This window comes from Bacillus rossius, chromosome 17 (assembly GCF_032445375.1).
Source record: "Bacillus rossius redtenbacheri isolate Brsri chromosome 17, Brsri_v3, whole genome shotgun sequence".
NCBI lineage: Eukaryota > Metazoa > Arthropoda > Insecta > Phasmatodea > Bacillidae > Bacillus > Bacillus rossius.
Window position 1 is genome coordinate 36,978,657 of NC_086344.1, and position 26,059 is coordinate 37,004,715.

Here is a 26,059-nt window from a genome sequence, read left to right on the forward strand (position 1 = left end):
CGGCAGAGACCCGGGTGACATGGGACACCCCTGGCCGGCAGAGACCCGGGTGACATGGGACACCCCTGGCCGGCAGAGACCCGGGTGACATGAGACACCCCTGGCCGGCAGAGACCCGGGTGACATGGGACACCCCTGGCCGGCAGAGACCCGGGTGACATGGGACACCCCTGGCCGGCAGAGACCCGGGTGACATGGGACACCCCTGGCCGGCAGAGACCCGGGTGACATGGGACACACCTGGCCGGCAGAGACCCGGGTGACATGAGACACCCCTGGCCGGCAGAGACCCGGGTGACATGGGACACCCCTGGCCGGCAGAGACCCGGGTGACATGGGACACACCTGGCCGGCAGAGACCCGGGTGACATGAGACACCCCTGGCCGGCAGAGACCCGGGTGACATGAGACACCCCTGGCCGGCAGAGACCCGGGGGACATGAGACACCCCTGGCCGGCAGAGACCCGGGTGACATGAGACACCCCTGGCCGGCAGAGACCCGGGTGACATGGGACACCCCTGGCCGGCAGAGACCCGGGTGACATGAGACACCCCTGGCCGGCAGAGACCCGGGTGACATGAGACACCCCTGGCCGGCAGAGACCCGGGTGACATGGGACACCCCTGGCCGGTAGAGACCCGGGTGACATGGGACACCCCTGGCCGGCAGAGACCCGGGTGACATGGGACACCCCTGGCCGGCAGAGACCCGGGTGACATGGGACACCCCTGGCCGGTAGAGACCCGGGTGACATGGGACACCCCTGGCCGGCAGAGACCCGGGTGACATGAGACACCCCTGGCCGGCAGAGACCCGGGGGACATGGGACACCCCTGGCCGGCAGAGACCCGGGTGACATGGGACACCCCTGGCCGGTAGAGACCCGGGTGACATGGGACACCCCTGGCCGGCAGAGACCCGGGGGACATGGGACACCCCTGGCCGGCAGAGACCCGGGTGACATGGGACACCCCTGGCCGGTAGAGACCCGGGTGACATGGGACACCCCTGGCCGGCAGAGACCCGGGTGACATGAGACACCCCTGGCCGGCAGAGACCCGGGTGACATGGGACACCCCTGGCCGGCAGAGACCCGGGGGACATGGGACACCCCTGGCCGGTAGAGACCCGGGTGACATGGGACACCCCTGGCCGGCAGAGACCCGGGTGACATGGGACACCCCTGGCCGGCAGAGACCCGGGGGACATGGGACACCCCTGGCCGGCAGAGACCCGGGTGACATGGGACACCCCTGGCCGGTAGAGACCCGGGTGACATGGGACACCCCTGGCCGGCAGAGACCCGGGTGACATGGGACACCCCTGGCCGGCAGAGACCCGGGGGACATGGGACACCCCTGGCCGGCAGAGACCCGGGTGACATGGGACACCCCTGGCCGGCAGAGACCCGGGTGACATGGGACACCCCTGGCCGGCAGAGACCCGGGTGACATGGGACACCCCTGGCCGGTAGAGACCCGGGTGACATGGGACACCCCTGGCCGGCAGAGACCCGGGTGACATGAGACACCCCTGGCCGGTAGAGACCCGGGTGACATGGGACACCCCTGGCCGGCAGAGACCCGGGTGACATGAGACACCCCTGGCCGGCAGAGACCCGGGTGACATGGGACACCCCTGGCCGGCAGAGACCCGGGTGACATGAGACACCCCTGGCCGGCAGAGACCCGGGGGACATGGGACACCCCTGTCCGGCAGAGACCCGGGGGACATGGGACACCCCTGGCCGGCAGAGACCCGGGTGACATGGGACACCCCTGGCCGGCAGAGACCCGGGTGACATGGGACACCCCTGGCCGGTAGAGACCCGGGTGACATGAGACACCCCTGGCCGGCAGAGACCCGGGTGACATGAGACACCCCTGGCCGGCAGAGACCCGGGTGACATGGGACACCCCTGGCCGGCAGAGACCCGGGTGACATGGGACACCCCTGGCCGGTAGAGACCCGGGTGACATGGGACACCCCTGGCTGGCAGAGACCCGGGTGACATGGGACACCCCTGGCCGGCAGAGACCCGGGGGACATGGGACACCCCTGGCCGGCAGAGACACGGGTGACATGGGACACCCCTGGCCGGTAGAGACCCGGGTGACATGGGACACCCCTGGCCGGCAGAGACCCGGGTGACATGGGACACCCCTGGCTGGTAGAGACCCGGGTGACATGAGACACCCCTGGCCGGCAGAGACCCGGGTGACATGGGACACCCCTGGCCGGCAGAGACCCGGGTGACATGGGACACCCCTGGCCGGCAGAGACCCGGGTGACATGGGACACCCCTGGCCGGCGGGAATGCCGCAGGTCCACCGCAGCCTCCCCGGGCCACCTGGCCGGAAGCAGGGCGCCCCGATGAACGCTGGTCACGGCAGCACAGACGGCGCGTGGCTCGGCTCCCACGCCGCCGCTAATGGCCGGTGATATGTTAGCGTGGCGGTCGAGGGTGCGTCAGCAGCACCTTGTCTACCTCCAGCCCGCCTCCTCCCCTCCCCTCGCCGTCTGGCAGTGGAGCGCTCGTGATTTCCAGGTGAACATAGCCGGTACCATGGGGCCACTTCCGAGATGTTACATAAATACTAGCTGCCCGACCCGGCATCGCACGGCTGTATTAATGGAGGAAAAAATGAGACCAAATATTTTATTTACAGTTATAATAAATGAAATAAAATTAAAATTTATTATTTTTGACAAAAACTTAATACAACAATATACGCAACGTTGTCATGGAGACGAAGTACCCACTGTTTCCCGGACTTAAACACCAATCAACATTGATAATCAGTTTATTATTAATTATATATTATAAAGACCATTATTTTAAATAAAAACTACCCTATCTCTCAAGTTGGAAAAAATTACACATGAATGCCAATTTTCATCGAAATCGGTCGACTTGGTGAAGAGTTCACTGGAAACAAACATCAGGACACTGGATTTATATATATTAAGATTTTTTTTTTTTCGAAGTAGCTTGGCTTCTGGGTTGTAGCCGCGTCCTTGGAGAGTAATTCACCGACGTCTCGGTCGACATGGCAGTCGCCATCATCAGGGAGCAGTTACCTACAGAAGGTACCTACAGTAGGTAACTGCTCCCTGATGATGGCGACTGCCATGTCGACCGAAACGTCGGTGAATTACTCTCCAAGGACGCGGCTACAACCCAGAAGTCAAGCTACTTCAGACAATGGCCGTGAAAGCCTGCGAACGTTATTATTTATTTTTTTCGATTCATGGCCCGCAGACCTCAAAAAACCATCGTAAACTCTAAAGTTATGTATGTATCACAATTTTGTGGTCACGATAACTGCCGCATTTTTTCACAATTCACTTCCATACTTAAGTGGAAAATCTCGGTCTAGTTCGTTAATTGGCAATATTCGACCATAGGGGTAGAACAGGGAAGGTTTTTTTTTAAATAAAATAAAAATATGGTGAATATCATACCCGTTGGACGTATTATAATTGGTAGGCGTTATGCCAGAATTTTAACTAATTTTTTTGATACGACCGACCATAACTGCTAGGGGTTGAAAAAAAGCAAGGAAAAAATCATAACTCCCTTCGTAGGCACAACGTCGAATCCTTGCGAATTGTTTGTTAATCTTATAATTTTTATCTAAATGTTTTGTAAAAATAATTTTTGCTAAGATGAACCATTGCTTTAAGGGGTTGATAAAAAGAGGGGTAAATTAAAAAAAAACATAACTCCCTTAGTAGCAACACTATATCAAAATCCGTTCCAATTGTTTGTAAACCTTATGAATATTATCAAAACTTTTGTCTGAAATATTTTTTGATAAAACCAACCATTGCTGCAAGGGGTGGATAAAAAGTGATTAAAATACAAAAATAAATAATATTCTTAGTAGGCATATCATCCAATCCGTTCACATTGTGTGTAAATCTTATAATTTTTATCCAAAACTGTTATCTGAATTTATTTTAATAATTCAAACCATTACTGCAAGGGGTTGAAAAACCTGGGGTGGAAGTTAGAAAATAAATAAAACTTCTCTACCATGTACTCTATTAAATTAGTGTTTATTGTTGTTTAAATTTGTTAAATTTTGTTGAAAATTTGTGTCCAAAGTAAATTTTATGTAACAAACCATTTATGCATGTGGTAGAAATAATAAGGGTAGAAAGACAAAAAGTAATTGATTTTTTTTAATATGTACACTATTAAACTCTTTATCATTTATTGTGAAACTCCACAACTTTATCTGAAACCTTAAGCTGAAACAGTTTTTGATTAAAAAAAAAAACTATTCAGTAAAAACATGGTTTGAAATTAAAAAAATTGAGCTTCCTTAATATCACATTCTAATTTATTAATAACAATCTTAATATTACCTTAAATCTTTGTCCATGGAAAAAAATTATAGGACCAAATATTAGTGCAAGGGATGAATAATAGTGTCTGATGGTCATAAACAATTGCATAACTACCTTAGAAGGCATAATATGGAGTTCGTTAAGACATTCAATGCTGGATGCACTGAGTTGAGGAAAAAACATTCAATGTAGTAGTCACGTTACCATACTACATACAGTGAAAGAGTGAAAGAAGTGAATACAGAATACAATCTTAGCTACATAAGGTTACTGAGAGATTATTATTTAAGGATTATTGTAATCTTTAGCGTGTTACAATAATGTATTTTCTCTCCATTACAGCCCGACATACCTCATACACACAAGCAGCAGGGATTGTGTTTACAAGTAGTCTATGTTTAATGCTGTTTTTGAAATATGAGAAAATGTTTACTCCATCTTTTTTTATGTGTATTGACTAACATATAATAGGATGTCGTGCACATTAGGTTCTTGAAATGTTCCAGGAATTTAAAAAACGTTTCCAGAAGAAATGGGTACTTCCAAATCTGCATACGCCCCATAGGCTGTGCCGCGGTTCACGAAGTTGGTAGCATTTTCAACCGCCCTGCCGTTCGTGCTTCACGAATGCAGATCCTCCCACGCGGAAGGGGAGTGTCAGAAAAGCGGGCTTCCTTGTTAATCATCCCTCCCCCCAACTGTAGAGAGGGTTAATTATTACCCGCGCGGCGTTGCATTAATCGAAGAGACTTCCCTTCCCCCCTTGCATTATTCAGGCCGGCAACCCGCATGGCGGCGGCGCTTGGCGGGTTGCCGTTCCCGCTCCGCGCAGGGGCAAACAAGCCTTTCTCTCTCTCTCTCTCTCTCTCTCGTGCAGGCCACGCCCACTCGGGCCCGGCCCGCCATCTTTGATCCCCCTCCCGGAGTCCCGGAGTATTGATCCGGGCACGCGGCTCCGGGGAATCCCCCGGGGACTGGCCGGTTCTAGGCCCTTTCGCACTGTCCACCACCTTCCAATTTGTCATTTCGCATGAAGTCTGGAGGGTTTTGTGACGTCACCGAAAACGTCAGTAGCGCAGCCATGTTTCATTTTTTTTTTTTGACAGTTTCGATGAGTTGAGTTTATTTCAAATATTTTGCATATAGGACGTGTTCTAAAACATTTAGGATGCTATCACAATCGTGTCTGGCGAAAACGGAAATGACGTCGGTTTCCGTTACAACGATTCTTTTAAATGGCGAAGAGCACAATGTCGATAAAATAAGTTATAAAAAGTTAAATTACTATACAAATATATTTGCACGCGACCAAATTTTATGATTGATATTAATATTCAACCATGTTTAAACTTTAGCTGTCAATTTAGGAAGTAATGTTGTTTTAGTTATATTATGATATATTTTACTTTTGTATTCAGCTCGTGCTGCATTTTCTTGCCGCCGGTGCTAAACGCAAAAAAAAATACACTTTTTTTTTTAAGTGTCAAAGTCTGAGCATTTTATCTCTTAACGTTTAATGGCCTTGGTGAAGTATTACCTACTGCTATGTAAGTTTAAGTGAACATTTTTTCCATCGTCTAACGTGGGTAAAAGGAAAAAAAAAAGCGACAAACTCGGACATCGTCGATCAAACAGCCAACGACTTAGTTGGTGTGTGTGTGTGGGGGGGGGGGGGGGCCGACTTTCGTCGTCTCCTAACGTCGCGACTCCAAGATTGGCAAAGTGTCCCCTTGTCGTGAACACTTGTCTCCGAGAGGCAACTATTTATTTCCCCCTGACCTAACGTTAACTAAGTGAATTTGTCTGAAAGAGACTAGGTGCGTCCCAAGCCGAAGCCTTTACTCCTAATCACGCTGGGTGTTTCAGCCGTGCATAAAGGTTAGCATGCATGGTGTGCCTTGTTCGAGGACCGGCCAGCTATGCTTACTAAAAGTCCAATTTTAGAATCAAATGCGTTGGAGGGGGTTAGATACAACATGCAGTACACGTACGAAGTGTGTGTTGACAATGTCGCAGGCGCTAGAAGTTTATTTCCTATTGCCTATTAACATTGTTGCCACGCACTAGATGCCTTATCACTCTTAATTTCCCCATACAAGTAAAAAAACACCCGTGTGATATTAACAACGAAGCAATCAGTACCCTCATATAGAATACATAGAGATAGTGTGACCTTAAAACTCTAGACCAGAGGTTCCCAAACGGTGGGTAAGCTCGTGTGCTTGAACCATGGGAAAGAACCGGCGGTCCCCAGCCAACAAAGGTCCCTGCCCTGCCCGTTCGTCCGGCCGTAGGTATGCGCGTTTACGGCCGCCAATAAAGTTATACGGCTGGCCGACCCGTCCCGCGCCGGTGCTGACCTCTGCGGCCGACGTCCGCACTTCGTCCCCGGCTGCCTGAGATGTCGTGGCCGAGGTCTCAGACGCCATCTTGGTTCCAAGCGTTTTTCGATAAAGTAGCTTGGCTTCTGGGTTGTAGCCGTGTCCTTGGCAAATAATTCACCGACGTTTCGGTTCGACATTGCAGTCGACATCATCAGGGAGCAGTTAACCTACTACCAGTTAAGGAACAGTTACCTAGTTACTCAGTAGGTAACTGCTCCCTGACGATGGCGACTGCAATGTCGAACCGAAACGTCGGTGAATTATTTGCCAAGGACACGGCTACAACCCAGAAGCCAAACTACTTCAGACAATGGGTCGTGAAAGCTTGCGAACATTATTAACGGGTTTTTGTTTTTTTAAATCAGAGATTAGGGAAATATACAGATGAAGACATAAGGTCCGATTCTAGTCGAGGCCGGGTGAAGCCAAAAGGGGAGGGGGATTTCAGTGTACTGCACGCACGTACCGATATGGCGGCCGTTTGTTTATCAAGTGTATCAGGTGTACCTGTGTTGGAGGTTAAATTGGAGGGGGGGAAATGTGAACTCATTTCATTTTGTATTACGAAGATTCGTTTTTGGTCTTTTAATATACATGAACATACTAACCGGTGCTGTTTCGATCAACTTTTCTTCCGGACAGCTTAATTGAAAGCAGACTAGAACAGCTGATACAAATATAAACAAACGTCCGCCATATTGGTGTGTGAAAATAAGGAAGGGAAAAAAAATTGAGGAAAAAGTTGGCTTCGCGTATAATCCCTGGTTTTAAAATGTGCCACCTTAAATTTACGGAGAACGCTTGTTACAAATTATCCAGGGATCTTGGAAAATATATGGGTGTTGAGTTAATTTACTTGGAACAAGAATCAACACTAATTATATTACTATAATGACATAACGTTTTCAAACTTTTCGGGTCTACAGCAATAACTTTCTTTTTTTCCACGTTAATATTTACCTCGTTTTCAACGTAAAACATAACTCGGCAGTTAAAATAAGGTTTAGATTCTGCGAAGATGCAGCTATCTGAGATTACAAATAACACTTCGTTTATTTTAGGTGAATCCTTCGTTCAGAAGCCCGTAAATGTATTGTAATTTCTAACAGTGCAGTGACAATTTGTCTTCGATAAAGCATATACGTTAATAAACTATAGAATTGCTCCGGCTTTTCACGGATGCGATCCACTAATGTGAAGTCATTTATATTTAATAAGTACTTACAAGTAGCAAGTTCTCTGATAGTCCTGTGTTTTCAACAATTACTTACCTACTGACACGTACTGCCCATAGCTAAAATATTTTATCTCTCATCCTTGGAAGATAGACATATGTCATTGCGGACTTAAATGTGTTTTAAGACCCAAAATTCTTTATCACGTTAATGTGATGTATACGTCACTTATAGTCAGCGTAACACACGTCAACGCCCTAAAAGCGTCTTTTTACGACTTGATTACAAAACATCGATATCTCTCCACTGTCTTCAAATTTGATATGACTCTATTATACACTCTCTAAATGATGGGGAAACCTGCATCAAAAGACATTGTGTAATTTAGATTAAGTAAACGAACAGACAGACACCGAATGCTTCATAATATTTAATAAAATTAATAATTTGATAATAAAATATTAAAGAAAAGAATAAAATGTCTGTCTGTAGTTCGCGTAACTAGAATATTTCGCGCAACTATAAGACGGTGGAGATTAGGTCAGTGAAATTTGGCACGCATATTCTCCATTGTATACTTTGGGGGGGGGGGGGGGGTATGTGCATCACGAAGCTATTTTTATTTTCAAAATAATTTCATTGTGTGAGATGTTAGACGTAGATATCAAAAAGAAGTTTGGTAGAGAACCTATGTAACTTATACGGAACATTGTTAGTATTTGAATAACTACTGCAGGTATATACGCCACGTGAAGGTAGCAACAAAATGGTTGTTATTGTATTTATATAATTGCTGATTTTTATTTCATTCCAGTTCCTTCTGTTTGTACTAGAATAACGTAAAATTTCAACGTGTGACTTTACAGCTTGCGTTAGCTGTTGAGGTTATAGGAAACTACATGAGAAAACTTAGTGTCTCGACCATAAAAAACTTTTATTGTGTGTGCTCCTATAGGAATTTTGTACGAATGTTTTTTTGCACCAGACTGTACTCCACGCACAAAGCTTTCTATTATAACGCGTCCTTTTGCTAGCTGCCCTCTATGCATTCGTCTACGCTTCGTTTTATTGATCCTACTCTTCGTTCAATCCTCGCATTCTCCTCCGAAATAACCTCTTTTTTTTCTTGTGCCTATCGTCTGGCGCGGTTGTAATATTCCAGGTGTGAAATAGATTCTACTTAGCCTATTACCGCCGTGCAGGGTATAGTGACGCAATAAAGCCCTTTTAGTCGACCATTCACGTTGGGGTGTAAATGGAGCTGCCAATAAAATTCAAAACTTTATGTTTATGGTTTCCTTTTCAGCGACGCCTGTGTGTAAACACTTCATGAGAAAAGGAAATAAAATCAAAATGCGAATGGAAGAATGTATCTAATTAACAAAGCCTATTTAACGTTGATATGGAATGTTAAAATAAAAACTTCCCGCCGCATGTAAAAATAGATAGATATAACTTTTCTACAGAATTGTATGAATTCTGAATAATGATAACGTATCAACAATGGATGTGAAACGCTTAAGGGGCCCGCCTTGTCAGGGGCGTATCTGTGCTAGCGAGGCGGGATGATAAGCGCGACGCTCGCTGGTGCTTCTAGCGCGGTGTCTCCTCTGGACTGGCGCGCAGTCTTCTCGTCGTGCATCGAGCGGCGACCGTCACATCACACGGCGGAGAAATGAAGATGAAGGTGTAATGCAAGTCCCTTAAGTGCTTTCAAGAATCTGTACCGTTTGTTTCATGCCTAAACATTATTCCGAAAACACAAATTTTTAGTCATTTTCACACACATTAAATACATTTCAAAAAAATTAATAAGGAAACAGAACAATTCATCTACCTTCAGCGAATTCATAAGTGATTTAGTAAGCAGACACCACTCAGATACCTCGAGCATATATTAAATCGCGTTGTTCTTCCTGAAGCCCTGCACACCGTGTGTGTGCCCGGGTGGGCTGGGGCCTTAAAATATTTTAGTTTTCCAGTGCGGTGTCTTACGTTGCACGGTTACCTGTAGGGGCTTAGGCCTCGTTTATAAACTACGCAAGAAATGCGAGACGCATAAAAAAGCAACACTAACATTGGCCAACTTTTAACCTCGTACGTTTCGGCTTGCGTTTCAGCCTTCCATATTTGAAGTGAAGTGTTCCGAAAAAAAAAATTAAAGAAGCAGGCGTTAGGTACACTGTAGGATATTATATCTTCGAGTTCCTTCATTATAGAAAAATGCGACCTTTTCGAACGTATCACATAAAAAATGAGCTATCAAAACGGTGTACTGATAATTGTAATGATATTTTGAAAGATTTAGACCCTTTAAAAGGGGCAAAAATCTCAATGAAAGACATTTTGAATTCCTAATTTTCTTGCAGTTAAAATAATTTCTGACTTAAATAATGTATTATTGTTATTTCATTAATTAATTTAAAATTGACAAAGTTAGTTATTATATTTTTTTAAGTGTGTTTTGTCATGTGTTTATGTTTGTGTTGTCCCATTTTATTGTTGTGTTATTATTGTGTTTTGTGTATGTTATTGTTATATTTTTGTAATATTTGTTAAGTGTCCCACTTGTTAAAGGCTCTGACTGTTGGTAGGCACTCAAATAATTATAATAAATAAAATATATATAAAAAATATGCATACGTTTTCACTAGAAAACCTTTTCCACCTTGAAAAATAAAAAAAAAATTAAACTTTTAAGTTAAATGATTGGCAATCAAATGTGTTTTCATGATGGTTATGAGTATGGTTTTACAATTTCAAGTTGTGATACTTGTGATGTCCTGCAACTTCCTTAATAAACGACTGTGGTTTTCTAGAGTTCTTCACGTGTTTCGTCGTTTACAAACCGCGGGGTTGCTTCCGAATGCTCGCCTAATGCACCCGTTAACTAAGGGACCCATCAGCTACGATGCACTGGAAGTGTATCGTAGTGTACGCGGCCATTTTTGCGTTTCTTCCCGAATCCTCACAAGTGATCCCGTTGCATTCCCACATGCCTCCGTCAAAGCAGACGTTTCTAGGCATGCGAAGTTCGTGTTCACAGATGCGTCCATCTTCTTCGAAACAGTGTTTTGTTTGGTTGTACCTTTACATTGCTTCAGAGATTCGGCTTGATATTTGTTGAAAACATACGTAGTACAATGTACAGCTCAAATAGAGACAAAGAGAAACGTAAATAAAAGTACTAAAAGTATCAATCATTGGTGAACTTTAACTTATTGTAAATATTTTTAATATTTTGGGATTCGTAACAAAAAATTTATTTTGGTCGCTAACGTGTTTAACATTCACGCAACATTAATATTTTTGAAATTAATTTACCAATGGTTCGTTTGCTGAATCTTCGCGTGTGTCACTACTCAAAATGGCTGCGTTCAGATTGTTAATGCATTAGTCAGCAGGTGGAGCTAGCAGTAGAGTATTCGGATGCTATCCATCCGTTAGAAATGTGTCCTCTTACATTGTGTCTGTATTCGCTAAGGGATGTAGAGCTCTGTGTGCTGTGAGGCATCAATCACTCAGGTCTTGCAAACAGGCCGGACCTTTAAGGGGGTGCCTCCCATTTCTGGTCATGATTTTATATTAACAGTTATCACTGTTCAACTTTTATACCTTTTCAATTGTTTAACTTTCACGAAATTAAAAATATATACAGCGCATACTTTTTGCATAATTAGCTCTCAAAGTTACATTTTTAACGTTTTTGGGTTGTACAAATAAGGAGAATTTAATTTATTGCAGAATTGAAACTTTCTAGGTTTAACTGCAATGCCATTGACTACTTCACGATAAGGTTTGCATTTCTATCACAAAAACTCATTTAATGTTTCTTTATTGTCAAATTCGTAACAAATTTGAGAATTTTGAAATGCCAGGTAAAATTAATTATTATTTTCTGAAAGAAATACAAACCATTTCTTGAAGTAGCCAGTGGCATTGCAGTTAAACCTAAAAAGCTTCATTTCTGCAATACATTAAATTCTCCTTATTTGTACAACCTAAAAACGTTAAAAATGTAACTTTGGCAGCTAATTATACAAAAATCATTTGCTGTATATATATTTTTAATTTCGTGAAAGTTAAACAATTGAAAAAGTCTACAAGCTTATCTGCAATTGCTGTAAATTTAAAATTATGTCCTGAAATGGGAGGCACCCCCTTAAGACTAAGCGGCACTCCAGAATCTCAGCCGGCTCCATAGCACGTGTGTACCGACATGGTGTCGACACGTCAGGCGTTGTGGGTTGTGTTAGGATCCCTTCGTGGGCTTTTACGTGGTTGTGTTTTATTGGGCTTTGTTGTATTGTATTTTGTTGGGGGTATGTTTTTGTTGTTTTATTGGGTTGTGTTTTGTTGTGTTGTGTTTTATTGGACTGTGTTTTAATTTATTGTGTTGAGTTTTGTTGTTTTAATTTTTTTAATATTTGGTTTTTTATTTGGGTTGTCTTTTTAGTATTGTGTATTTTTAAAATTGTGTTTTGTTGTGTGGTGTGGTGCTGCAACTGAGCTCGGCCGCTGCGGTGTGCTTGCAGGTGCTCAAGTACTGCGACCACCTGCACGGCAAGTGGTACTTCTCGGAGGTGCGCGCCATCTTCTCCAGGCGCTACCTGCTGCAGAATGTGGCCATCGAGATATTCCTGGCCAGCCGGAGTGAGTAGCTGCCGTCCCACGCGCCATGCTGCTTCATTACTGCAGGGCGATGAGGCAAAATGTGTTTATCGGTTTTTGAAGAGCTGTTATTTAAAAAAACAAAGCCACTTACAGAAATGAGGCTGTACTGTACTGTACTGTCTGTACTGTACTATACCATCCTGTACTGTACTATACCACACTGTACTGTACTATACCACACTGTACTGTACTATACCACCCTGTACTGTAGCATCTACATTATATATATATTCAATGGTTCAATTAAACATAATCCAACCTACCAGTGATCCATCTTAAATATTTTCTCTATTATCTCTACATAAAAAAATTAAAAGTTTTGTTCGTTTGAAATCTTGAATCCCCGAAAGTTCTTCACCGAAAGATATATATATATATATATATATATATATATATATATATATATATGCAATATTTTGGGTTGGTCTTCTGTTTTTTTAAGGTAAAGATATAGATAGGAAGATGTAAACATAGAGAGATATACAGATGTAGAGAGATATAGAGAGACATACGTAAAGAGACAGAGATACTTTGTGTATGTGTGCCTACTTCAATCAAACTACAAACAAAACAAAAATAGTTGAAAGTGGCATAGCAACGTGTGCTTGGCATTAGCTAGTGAACACTAAAACTTCAAAGACGTATACCAGCGTTGGTGGAAGGCACTTCAGACCATTTTGTCGGTTGAATTCAGACCCGATCTGTGTAATGTTGACTCTTAGTAATGGGCTTTATACTTTCGCTGGGTATGTTGGGTTGAGGGTTGGTGCCGGGGGGGGGGGGGGGGAGGGGTGGTAGTGTCTCGCCTATTCCGCAGCGGGATGCATTCTAGGGGAACCCACGGAACTGGTCGATACTCCGGGGGTTGTGAAAATTTACGATTCGGCGGGGGAGAGGTTTGTTCCTCCGTCCCTTTTTTTTTTTTTCCGAGGTGGTGCTCGGCATTTTATCACCAGTCGCCATGGTTACCCGGCCTGGCATCCCGCGCGCATGCGCGGCTGTCCGGGCCCCTCCCTCCACCCTCCCACACCCTCCCACACCCTCCCACACCCTCCCACACCCTCCCACACCCTCCCACACCCCTGCACCAACCCCTCTGGGACGAACTACCCTTTCCTCCCACCCTGCTTTATACTGGCTTCACAATCGTGAGCTTGTGCAGATAGGAAAAAAAAAATTCTTCTTTTTTTTTACCTTTGAATATACATACTGTATAGAAGTCGCGAGTGGATAGGATTTACTCTACGTTTTTCAGAAGCGTATGATGAGCAGCTTGGGAACTTCACCGCTGCAGTGCGCTGCCGTAACGCCCTGTATCGTCTTAGGTTGTTATTTACACGTTAGAGCGCAGCACTGTCGCCCGCTGTCATTCCCCCGCACCCCTCACCTATCATTCACTGCAACTCAAGGTCGTTCAACGGGAGGGGGAAGGGGTGTTTGAAGAGTTCGACACTTGTCCGCTAGAGACCACCACAAGTCGATGCCCTAGAGATGGTGGCGATTGCGGCGGTGAATTAACCAACTACCTCAAAACCGTATTAGAAATTTTAACCTGGGCTGGCGACTTCTATACAGTATATATATTCAAAGCTTTTACGAAAGATTCCTTTGGAAACCATTTGCCAAGAAAGATTTTCTAACTTTTTTTTTACCAAACATGGCTATGGTTATTATTATTTTTTTTTTTTGCATATATGAAATACGTTTTGTATTTTAACTAGCTGCAGGTACCCGGCGTTGCCCGGGCTGAACACAGGGTGAAGAGACCTTTTTTTTTAAAAATCAGATGTGGACAGTAATATTGTCTTCTAAATTTGAACGTCAAGTGAGAAAAATATCTGAAAAGATTACATTATCTAGATAATGCTTGGCATGCGTTGCTATGCCTCATTCAGCTTTGTTTTGTAATTTGTTTGAAGTAGGTACACACGTACAAATCATCTGTCTCTCTAAATATATATCTGTATCTCTCTTTATCTCTATCCACATCTATATATTCTATATCTCTACATATATACATCTATATCTCCCACTATCTCTATCTCCCACTATCTCTATCTCCACTATATACCAATCTTTATACCTCTATATAGCTTTATATATCTATATATCTCTTAATCTAACTCAATTTCCTTCTCTATAACTTGTTCTATCTCCCTCTATCTTTCATTCTTCCTATATCTCGTTCTATATAAATCACTCTATCCCTCTCTGTCTCTCTTTTATATTTAATTCAATTCAATTGTCTCCTCCGTGCGCACTCATACAACGAAAACAGACGAACTGCCGCTATACAATATGAAATAAACACATTTGTTGGAAAGACTTTCGAGTTACTGATGGTTTATATCACATTCGAACTGAAATGTCGTTGTTTGTACTCTATATTCAGTTCAAATCTGTGAATTATCGTCAATTTTTATTAACTAATTTCAGTTCTCTTATGCGTGCCCACTCATACACCGAAAACACACGAACTGCCGATAAACTATATGAAACACATACACATTTGTTGTAACGATTCGTGCGCCGCCTATTGTGAAATAGTTGTACTAACTCAGAAACCATCGCGGGCATGTGCATAACAACTCGCCGAAATTTCATCGCAATCGGATGAATGGTATAGGAACGTATACGGAACAAACGAACGATATTTCCAAGACGTGACAGACGCATCAAACGACAGCGCGTTTAAAATTCAATGCAACGCCATCTATTGACGAAGTTAAGAACTAAACTGTTATTAGCTACCTGTAGTTCGCTAGCAGCCGCGAGCTCCACTAAGCGGATGGGTCTCACCAAGGAGAAGGATAGGAAATTGCTAGACCTTCACAGACGAGAGAGCCAAAACCCGAAGTTCATGCTTTTTTTCCGTATCTTTTATGTAGCTATCCTAACCAAATAAACCGTCCACAATGTTTTAAAGTACTTATAATGTAGCTAACCTAACCTAATTGGCCATTATTATCCTTTTATCAACACCGCCATATTTATTTACAATGAACCAAAAAAAAACGAAAATGCATGATCGTTCGTTTGGCTCTCTCGTCTGTGAAAATAAGGCTTCCCGCCTAGCACCTAACCTGTGGAATTCGGTTCATGATTGAACTCTCACTGTTCAATTCAGCCACTGAAATTCCGAGATGAATCTGACATCTGTTGGTAGTGTTAGTACAAAACAATATTAACCACCAAATGATCATCCATTATTCCTGTGGCATCTAACAACAGTTTTTGAACACAGTTTTTCAGCATTTAAATTCATTTGTGTTACATAAAATTATTAGTTAACCATTCTTCCACGAATAATTTTCATATCAGACTAGCAGAACCCGACAGACGTTATCCCACCAGTGTTTATTTATTTACCTCTATATATCTCAAATAGATGGTTTTTATGTAATCTATAATCTACAAAGCGTTTGAAATGGTATTCAATTTTAAACTCACGCACCAAATACTTATCACAGTAACAATCACTATTTGTTGTGTTTATTTTATTATTTTGCTAATTTGGCAGATTTAAGTGCATTAGATTTGGTATCTAGTTATATTGTTTTAAACATTAATTAGTATTGATATTCTTGAGATTTTTTTTCTTTTTTGGTTTTAATGATTTTTTTTTGGTTGGTGTTGCATTTTTTTTATTAAGGATTAAGAACAGTTAAAACTACAACAAAAAATATATATATACCCATTTTCATGGCGATCGGTTAAACGGAATAAAAGTTGGTGCGCTGCAGCGCTATTTAGCGGAGAGTTATAGCAACATGGATATCGCGAAAATATTCTCCATGAAAAATCACATCTCTGTGCCAACATTCATGGCGATCGGTCACACGGTTTCGGATTTTATCGACGTCTTACATCCAATGTTATATATTTAGACTTACATTAGTTGCTAGTGACGTTTTATAAGCACTACCTACCAATGATTAGAGCTTTGTAATATCTCAAGTTTATTGTCTCAATATGATTGATAAGTATAAGCATTTATTTTTGTGGATCGATCACCAAAATAATTATTACTGTATTATTTAACCTTATTAGAAAATTTAAGATTGTGATTCTATTAAATAAGAAAAACAATTATTTTGATTTTTTTTTTAATTTTAACTAGTGTCGATTTATTAGATCTTTAAAACAACCTTATTTGGAAAATCAGTGCTGTTTCAGCAACATTACGTAAAGCCTTTCTCGGTCATCCTTTCAGTACCTGTACCGTACTGCGACTGACGCTTTATGGGAATCCATCTGTGCGTCAGCCGTGCTGCGTCATACGCAATAAGGGCGGTATTCCAAGACAGAAGCACTGCCTTATTGTTGGGATACAGCCGTAACCTTAACTCGCGGACCGTATTCCAGAACGTGTCCAAACCCAATCGGGGACGCACCAAAACGCCGAAATACCACAACGCCGAACGTACAATAACGCCGAACGCCAAATTGACTACAACGCCGACAGCTAGAAAACTGCTGTGTACCACAACGCCGTAATACATTAACGCCGAAAAATGTCATTGCAGGACTACCACAAAGGTTAGGATAGGTTAGGCTAGCCTAGGTTAGGTTAGGTTGTGGTATTTCGGCGTTAAGATACATTTAAGAAACACACACAAATTAATTCAGTTGTTTTTCATTTTGTTCCTGTGCCCCCACCCCTCCCCCAGCAACATTTTTCGGCGTTACTGTATTTCGGCGTTGTGGTACACCGCAGTTTTCTAGCTCTCGGCGTTGCGGTCAATTTGGCATTCGGCGTTGTGGTATTTCGGCGTTGTGGTATTCGGCGTTATTGTACGTTCGGCGTTGTGGTAACTACCCAACCCAATCCCTGTCAGGTAACGAAAAAGCAACCGTTTTAATACAATTTTCCCTGCACCAGGCTAGAAAACCGATTTCAGTGCATTCTAGCGGACATTTTGGCAACCATCGACACATTTGCCACGCAAAAATTCCTACGGATAGCAGCAGTATCGCGCAAATTAAATGGTGTAGTTTCAACTTTCTCGAGTACTTTTAAAGTTTCGGTTACTTCTTGTTATGACCATTTAAGCGTACAAAATGTATCCCAGGATAGTTTCGCTGTCATGTTGTTTCGTTCGACACACAAACGCGCTCGGTAAATCATCCGATGTTCACAAAAGTGTCAAGGGGAAACATTAGTTTATTCTAACTTATTGCAGTTCGCTTGAAAAAATATTAGACCTTAATCCTAATATTCTAGAAATATGTAGATTTAAAACTCGTTTAACAAAATACAGTATACTATAACAGCAGTATGAAACTACAACTATAATTATTAAATTTAAATAAGAAAATAAAAGACAAACAGCCTATCTTTTTTGAAAGAAAAAAAAACGTGATAGTAATAAATAATAGTTTAATAAAACTATAAAAAACACGCTTTTATAGAAAATCCAACTAAAAAATAGAAAATAAATGTTAATAACTTTGAATTAAAAATAGTGTAAAATAAAATGTATGTTATTTAAAAAAAAGCGTGGGGTGCATGGTGTAAATAGTTATAATTATTTTATTGACAGATATGAGTAGAAGGATTATCATTTTGATAATATCTTAAAAAGCACCCCACGCTTTTTTTTAATAACATTTTTTTATTTTACATTATTTTTAATTAAAATTTATTAAAATTTATTTTCTATTTTTTAGTTGGACTTTCTATAAAAGCGTGTTTTTTAGTTTTTTTAAACTATTATTTATTTTCTACTTTTTAGTTTGGTTACTTATAAAAGCGTGTTTTTTTTAATTTTTTTAAACTGTTATTTGTTCTAATCTACTATTAATTCCATGATAACTATAAGTAACTCTAATTATTTTCCAAATTATTAATGTGTACAGCTGTATTGATAGACAAATCTCGATTTTAGAAGCCATTCAAAGATTTTAACGTTATCAATATATACAGTGAGACTTAATAGTATAAGGTTATTGACCAACTAGTGATATCGACCAGTCTTACATACTGTACGAAATTAATGCTGTGAAGCAGGAAAGGATGGAAGTTACGGATTAATTATTACGTGAAGCGTTCCACATTTACGTAACAGGAATTTTGGGAAGGATAAGGATTGAGAAAGGATGAGGAAAGGACCTTCTTAATGAGAGTGTATACAATATGTGAGAAAAATTCGGATAGCCCGGACTGGGATTCGAACCCAGAGCCTTCCGATGACATTTCGGCTGCTCTACCATCCGGCGATCGATGTACGATAAATATGATACAAAGCGCCCCACGCTGTTTTCACAATAATAGTAGTATGTTTCATTCATTATTGTTTTAAGCTTATTTTAAAAATTATTTTTCACTTTTCAGTTCGATGTGCTTTAAAAGCGTGTTTATTAGTTTTTTTTATAACTATAGGCCTATTTATTTTTCACTTTTTAGTTTGAATAGAAGGATTGGCGAAGTCCCAGACGAATTACAGTTGGGTTTACGGCACCAATCCCAAAATGTGTTGAAAAGAAAACAAAAAAAAAAAATTTCAGCCGTGGACAGGATTAGAACCCACGACCGAGTAATCAGTAGGTAGACGTCATCGAAGACAATCAATTCAATTCAATAGGTTTTTATTGACACACTTTTTTGACGTGACAACGTATAATAAATCGATGAACGCTGGCTGCACGCACAAAATTGTTCCTTTAAATATCGTGCGTGGAATATTATAATTTATGTCATCTGAAACAGTTATTTCAGTATGGCCTCGTTTTCGTGCGATTAGAATGGCTGACTTCCAATCCAAAGGATGTCGGTTCGAATCTCGGCAGCTGCGGATTCTTTTTTTTTGTACTTGTAAAAATAAATACGGCGCACGAAACATTTCAAAAGTAATAAATATAGGTATTTGAATTAATTAATGAAAATAAAAGTAAATTTATTAATTAAATTGTACATTTCATTTCACTCCTTCTTTGTATCTATTTTCAAAGTTTGTATCCATACAAAATAGTGATAATTCAATAAAGATTATTATTTCACTCCTTCTTTGTATCTATTTTCAAAGTTTGTATCCATACAAAATAGTGATAATTCAATAAAGATTATTCCATTTTATTCATAAAAATATGCAGAGGTAGATTTTATCATACAAAAGATAGAAAAATTAAAAAAAATTCTTCCTCAAAGAATATAATATTTTTAATGCCTAAATGGTTTGGTTGCAAAAACCTATTACGGCTCAGTCTCAGGCCGAATATGATATTACCTTTTCTTCTGGATCAATCATTTCATCAATGTTTTGTTATGACGTTGTCACGTTAAACTATCGTCCGTAAACCGACTTTACAGACAACCAATTTTTTACACTTTACAGATCTTGTTATTGCAACATGGCATTCCAGCACTCAGTGCTCTTTTACCTAATTTAGTTGATATATATATATATATATATATATATATATATATACATTTCTGATATAGTTACAGTAAAACAATATTTAAATTAAAGGAAATTTTAAAAAACCTTTAGCAACGTTTTTTGGAGCCTCTTTTGCCTCAATGATTTTGTTTTGAGTCTACACCTAGAACATATTACACTATATATTATATACACATTCATAGTAACATGCGTAGCCCAGTCAGGGTGGCCTGACAGGGTGGTAATCGGTGATGAGTTTGTGTGACCCGCGCCTCAATCCGCTCGGCCATACAAACCAACTGACGAAGATATAGTGTAATAATACTAATACCGCTAGTGCTCGAGCTGGAAAGTAGGCAGACGGTACGCATGCGCCGACTGCGCGGTTGTCTCACTTGCTCTCACACAAAAGGCTCAGTGAGGAAATTATTTAATCCTGTCGATCCTAATCAGGATAACGAGATAAACTTATTAAATTAGTTCATCGTCACCGGTCCTCGATAAGTGTACGAAGTTTAGATTAAATCTGTCCGTTTAAAGTGGGTCAAATTCGAGTGCAAAGGAGTCGGTTACAAACATACAGGTGAAGCTAATATAAAGCGTGTAATAAAAAGGCTTTAAAGTGTAAACTTGTATGGTGTTTGGAAGGAGCAAGAAACGCAACTACGGTAAAAGTCCAACATTAACTCTTCTACCAGCACGTTAAAAAAAAAAAAAAACTCAAGAAACGCAAGAACGCAAGAACGCAACGCAGAAGTTGTTCAACTTTCTACTTCTTGCGTTTTCTCCTTGCGTTTCGGCCTTCTATGCTGGTTGCTTTGGTATGTGGAAACTGAAACTGTCATGTAATTCATATAGAAGGCTCTGCGATTGTATTCGTTACGCTTTTGTTTCTTTATTTATGTTTTGGGCTGGCATTCTTCTAGTGAATACAGCGCAATGGAGGAAGCGCAAAGAAAAACAAAATAATCATGACATTCCTGAAATTTTATTTTTTTGACTTTGGCGATGGCCGGCGTCCTTGAATTTTTTTTTTATAAACGACTGTGAATTTCTTCCGGTTGTCGCGTCCTGCGTTCTTGCGTTTTCTATAAACCCGGCCTAACCGGGGCGTGTGTGACCTCGACGGCTCAGTCAGCAGCCGGACAAGAAGCGGCTAACGACCGGTGTCCACGTGGGTCTGTGCGATACTCGCCCTACTGACCGTGTGACGTGTTGTGTTGCAGCCTCCATCATGTTCTCGTTCCCGGACCAGAACACCGTCAAGAAGGTGATCAAGGCGCTGCCCAGGGTCGGAGTCGGCATCAAGTACGGCATCCCCCAGACCAGGTGAGGCTGCCAGCGGCTCCACGTTAAGGGTGTTCCGCACCCAGTAGCTCATCGTTAAGGGCGTTCGGCACCCATTAGCTCATCGTTAAGGGTGTTGGGCACTCATTAGATCATCGTTAAGGAGGTTGGACACCCCAGTAAATCATCGTTAAGGGTGTTCGGCACCTAGTAGATCATTGTTAAGGGTGTTGGGCACCCATTAGATCATCGTTAAGGGTGTTGGACACCCCAGTAGCTCATCGTTAAGGGTGTTCGGCACCCAGTAGCGCATTGTTAAGGGTGTTGGGCACCCATTTGATCATCGTTAAGGAGGTTGGACACCCCAGTAAATTATCGTTAAGGGTGTTCGGCACCTAGTAGATCATTGTTAAGGGTGTTGGGCACCCATTAGATCATCGTTAAGGGTGTTGGACACCCCAGTAGCTCATCGTTAAGGGTGTTCGGCACCCAGTAGCGCATTGTTAAGGGTGTTGGGCACCCATTTGATCATCGTTAAGGAGGTTGGACACCCCAGTAAATTATCGTTAAGGGTGTTGGGCACCCATTAGATCATCGTTAAGGAGGTTGGACACCCCAGTAAATCATCGAAGGTGTTCGGCACCCTATAGTTCAATGTTAAGGGTGTTGAACATACGATAATGGTGTTGGGCACCAAGTAGCTAATCGTTAAGGGTGTTGAGCGTCCCCAGTAGCTTATAGTTAAGGGTACTGAGCCTCCAGTAATTCATTGTTAAGGGTGTTGGGTACCTAGTAGCTCATCGTTAAGGGTGTTGAGCACCCATTAGATCATCGTTAAGGAGGTTGGACACCCCAGTAAATCATCGTTAAGGGTGTTCGACACCCAATAGTTCAATGTGAAAGGTATTGAACATCCGTTAATGGTGTTGGGCACCCAGTAGCTAATCGTTAAGGGTGTTGGGCACCCCAGTAGCTATTCGTTAACGGTATTGGGCACCCGGTAGTTTATTGTTAATGCACATAATATTATAGAACTCCTTGTTATTAATTATGGCCGACTGTTACAATTAGTTTCTCCTGTTAAATAATTATTCGTGTTTAAAATTTAATTATTATTTTTTTTTTGGATATGTTAACATCTTATTTCTAGGTATAAGCATTTAGCAGTACTTTCGTGTAAATGGAACGGAAATATGTAACCAAGATGGCGGACCCACGTATAGCAACATAAACCCGTATATAGTCAATTTCGTAAATATTATCGGAACATACCAAACGTATTGGTGTTCCAGATGTAGTTTTATGATAGTGAAACTACCCTGGAATAAACAGTCCGTAAAGTTATGGTGTACTTTAGAACCGGTCACAGGAAAGCAACGAAACAAGTTAAATAGAAAAGTGAAATATTCGCCAAAGCACAGGTAAACTCTTGTAGAGTGACTTTACGGACACACTGTTTTCGGTAAACTATAAGTCATAGTAAAATTAATTGGTTTGTCTGTAAAGTCGGTTCACGGACGATAGTTTAACGTGACAACGTCATAAAAAAACATTGATGAAATGATTGCATACTTTTATGAATAAAATTGAATCATTTTTATTGAATTATCACTATTTTGTATGGATACAAAGAAGGAGTGAAATGGAATCTACAATTAAATTGATAAATTTACTTTTATTTGAACTCATTAATTCAAATATGTTTATTACTTTAACGAAGAGATTATTTTAACTATAACTTTTATACATGTTTGCTATTTAACTTCTTCCAATCTGTGTTATTCTGTTAAGGCTAGGACGATGATAGGAAAAGTAGGAAACGAATGGGAGTGTTTCAAGTTTAATGTGCCTCGAAAAAGTCAAATCGATGGTTGTTCCAATCGAGTGTAAGAGAGATAGATGCGGCGCAAGCGTACAATGAGCGTAACGGGACACATGTAACAGGACAATGTGCGTAACGGGACGCATGTAACTGGACAATGTGCGTAACGAGACACATGTAACGGGACAATGTGCGTAACGGGACACTTGTTTCGTGCGTGCAGCCGGCGTTCATCGATTTATTAGACGTCACGTCAAAAGTAATTACCAGTTTTAAAATACTTGATAAAACTGGCATTAAAATGATCATACATGTGCTCTTAAATTCGATTACGACCACAGCGTTGGAGAACACAGTTGTGTTCCTCACGGGACGTGGTGCAAACTTCGTTACTGGAAAACCATTATCTATCTATATATATAAAAATGAAACCCGTTTTCCTTTGTTACGGCATCACGCGTGAACGGCTGGACCGATTTCACTAATTTTTTTTTTGTTGTGTTTGCTATGGTCAGGAAAAGGTTCTTATGAAAGAAAAAATTAAGAAAATTATTCGGAAAATTAGAAAATTTAAGAATAATGAATTCCTATTTCCCTTGGTCACGCCATCACGCGTAAATGACTGAACCGATTTCACTAATTCTTTTTTTGTTGTGTTTGTTATTGTCACGAGAAGGTTCTTATGAAAGAAAAAATTTAACGGAAAATTAGAAAATTTAAGAATACTGAACCACCATATATTAAATTATTTCCAAACTAACCCAACACTTTGTACAATATAAATATTTTTTAAAGTAACCTTATGACATTCAGCTTTAAGCGTTTACAGTTTCCAGTGCGGCTTGCATTTGCAATGTCAATAAATAAATCGCAAGGGCAGTCGCTAAGTGTATGTGGCATCAACCTAGAAAATCCATGTTTTTCACATGGCCAATTATATGTCGCCTGTTCCCGTGTCGGAAAACCATCAACATTATTTATTTACGCGCCAGAACATAAAACTAAAAATATAGTTTATCAAAAAGCATTAGAGTAGAGAGAAGCAGTGAGGGGTACAGAGACTATTAGTTGATTTATAGAGCGCGCGTGGTATTGAGCTCATTGTTTACTTAAAAATGCCAAGTTGTTCAATAGCAATTTGTAAAAACATTAGTGGAATTATTGAATCCTATGGAATAAACACTATTTTGACAATATATATTTTGTTTTTTATTTAATTAAATTAGTAAGGTCCTTTTCAGTTATAGTGATACCAGGGAATTATGGATTCATTTTTATATGGAGGATATTATAGATTCCAGTTCAAATTGAATAGGTACTCATACCTAAGATAGGTCAGCTATACAAAATAAAGTAGTGCATCATTGCTACGCTAAGGCGGTACGAAGTTCGCCGGGTCAGCTAGTATTATAATAATGTTGAATCAGCTTAGTAAGGTTATGATTTGTTGTTTGGACGTTTTTACAGATTAATTTCAGTCAAGCAAAAAATATATATTAGGCATATTTACAAACACATGCGTACATATGTGTTATAATATGTGTTTAAAAATGTTTCAGGTTAATATTTTAGTAATGGCATAGAGGTATAACTTCAAACGTGTGCGGAAACTTTATAGTACTATTAATGTTAGGTAAGTGAATTTTAATACGATGGACAGTATTGGTCGCACCGAGCCACGTATACGTAAGAGCTCATTATCGTCGAGCTGATACGTACGGGTCCGTTTCCGTCTGCGTGCTATTGTTGATTTTCCCGTATATTTTGCCTTGCGCGATAAAAAAAAATTGAGTGCGTTTTCAAGCAAAATTTTTGGATCCAATAAAAATCTAAATTATATAAAAAATTCGATTTTTATATTTAAAAAAAGGAGTGTGATTTTAAGCGAGATTTTGACGTGACAACGTCTAATAAATTGATGAACGCCGGCTGCACGCACGAAAAAGTGTCCCGTTATGCACATTGTTCTGTTACGCCAATAAATTGACTAAAAAATTATAGTGATTCATATAATTGATGATAGATATTTGATAACAGTTTATTTATATGAACACTTGTTCATAATTATATTTAAACTTAATAGCTAAACACCAGTTTTTAAAATTAATTACAAGTCATCTACACGTGAACTGTTTCGTCAACTGTTTATAAAGTGAAGTGAAAAGTTAATGTGGTTTTCATTGCTTATTACAACAACAATTTCGGCAATAAAGGTTAATTATTCTTGCATTTTAAAAATCTGATTACTAGTATAATTTGAAGTATTTATTCTTTTATTATTAAAATAAAAATGATTCAATATTATTCATAAAAGTATGCAACCATTTCATCAATGTTTTGTTATGACTTTGTCACGTTAAACTATCGCCCGTAAACCGACTTCACACGACAACCAATTTTTTTTCCCGATGCAATGAAAGAAGGTTGATCCGATGTGACGTGAAACGAGACGTGATGTTGCAGACGGGCCTCCATGATGTCGCCTCGCCAGCTCATGAGGAACTCCAACATGACGCAGAAGTGGCAGCGCCGGGAGATATCCAACTTCGAGTACCTCATGTTCCTCAACACCATCGCCGGTGAGTGGACACCCTGCTACCTGCTATCTGCTACCTGCTACATGTTACCTGCTACCTGCTACCTGCTACCTGCTTCATGTTACCTGCTACATGCTACCTGCTACATGTTACCTGCTACCTGCTTCCTGCTACATGCTATATGCTACCTGCTACATGTTACCTGCTACATGTTACCTGCTACCTGCTACCTGATACCTGCTACCTGCTACCTGCTACCTGCTACCTGTTACCTGCCTGCAGACGTGAACGGGGAAAATATTCCGTTCGGAATTTTTTTTTTAAAGTGAATCTCCGTTCCTGATGGAGCAACAATTTTTCGAGCGTTGAGAAAATTCTTATCGCATGAGTGGAACAGTTAATGGGCCCGCCTAGTCAGAGGGCTGTTATCTGTGCTAGCGAGG

At 41.0% G+C, this 26,059-nt stretch overlaps 1 protein-coding gene across 7 annotated transcripts in view; it reads left to right on the forward strand.

Annotated features, from left to right (window-relative positions):
• LOC134540806 (neurobeachin) overlaps window positions 1-26,059 on the forward strand; it is a 987,386-nt gene that overhangs the window by 910,016 nt on the left and 51,311 nt on the right. For all 7 annotated transcript variants that reach the window (XM_063383739.1, XM_063383741.1, XM_063383738.1 and 4 more), the window contains 3 exons: window positions 12,453-12,570; window positions 21,197-21,299; window positions 25,543-25,658. In XM_063383739.1, coding sequence (XP_063239809.1) covers window positions 12,453-12,570; window positions 21,197-21,299; window positions 25,543-25,658 — 337 coding nt within the window. The remainder of the gene's footprint in view (window positions 1-12,452; window positions 12,571-21,196; window positions 21,300-25,542; window positions 25,659-26,059) is intronic.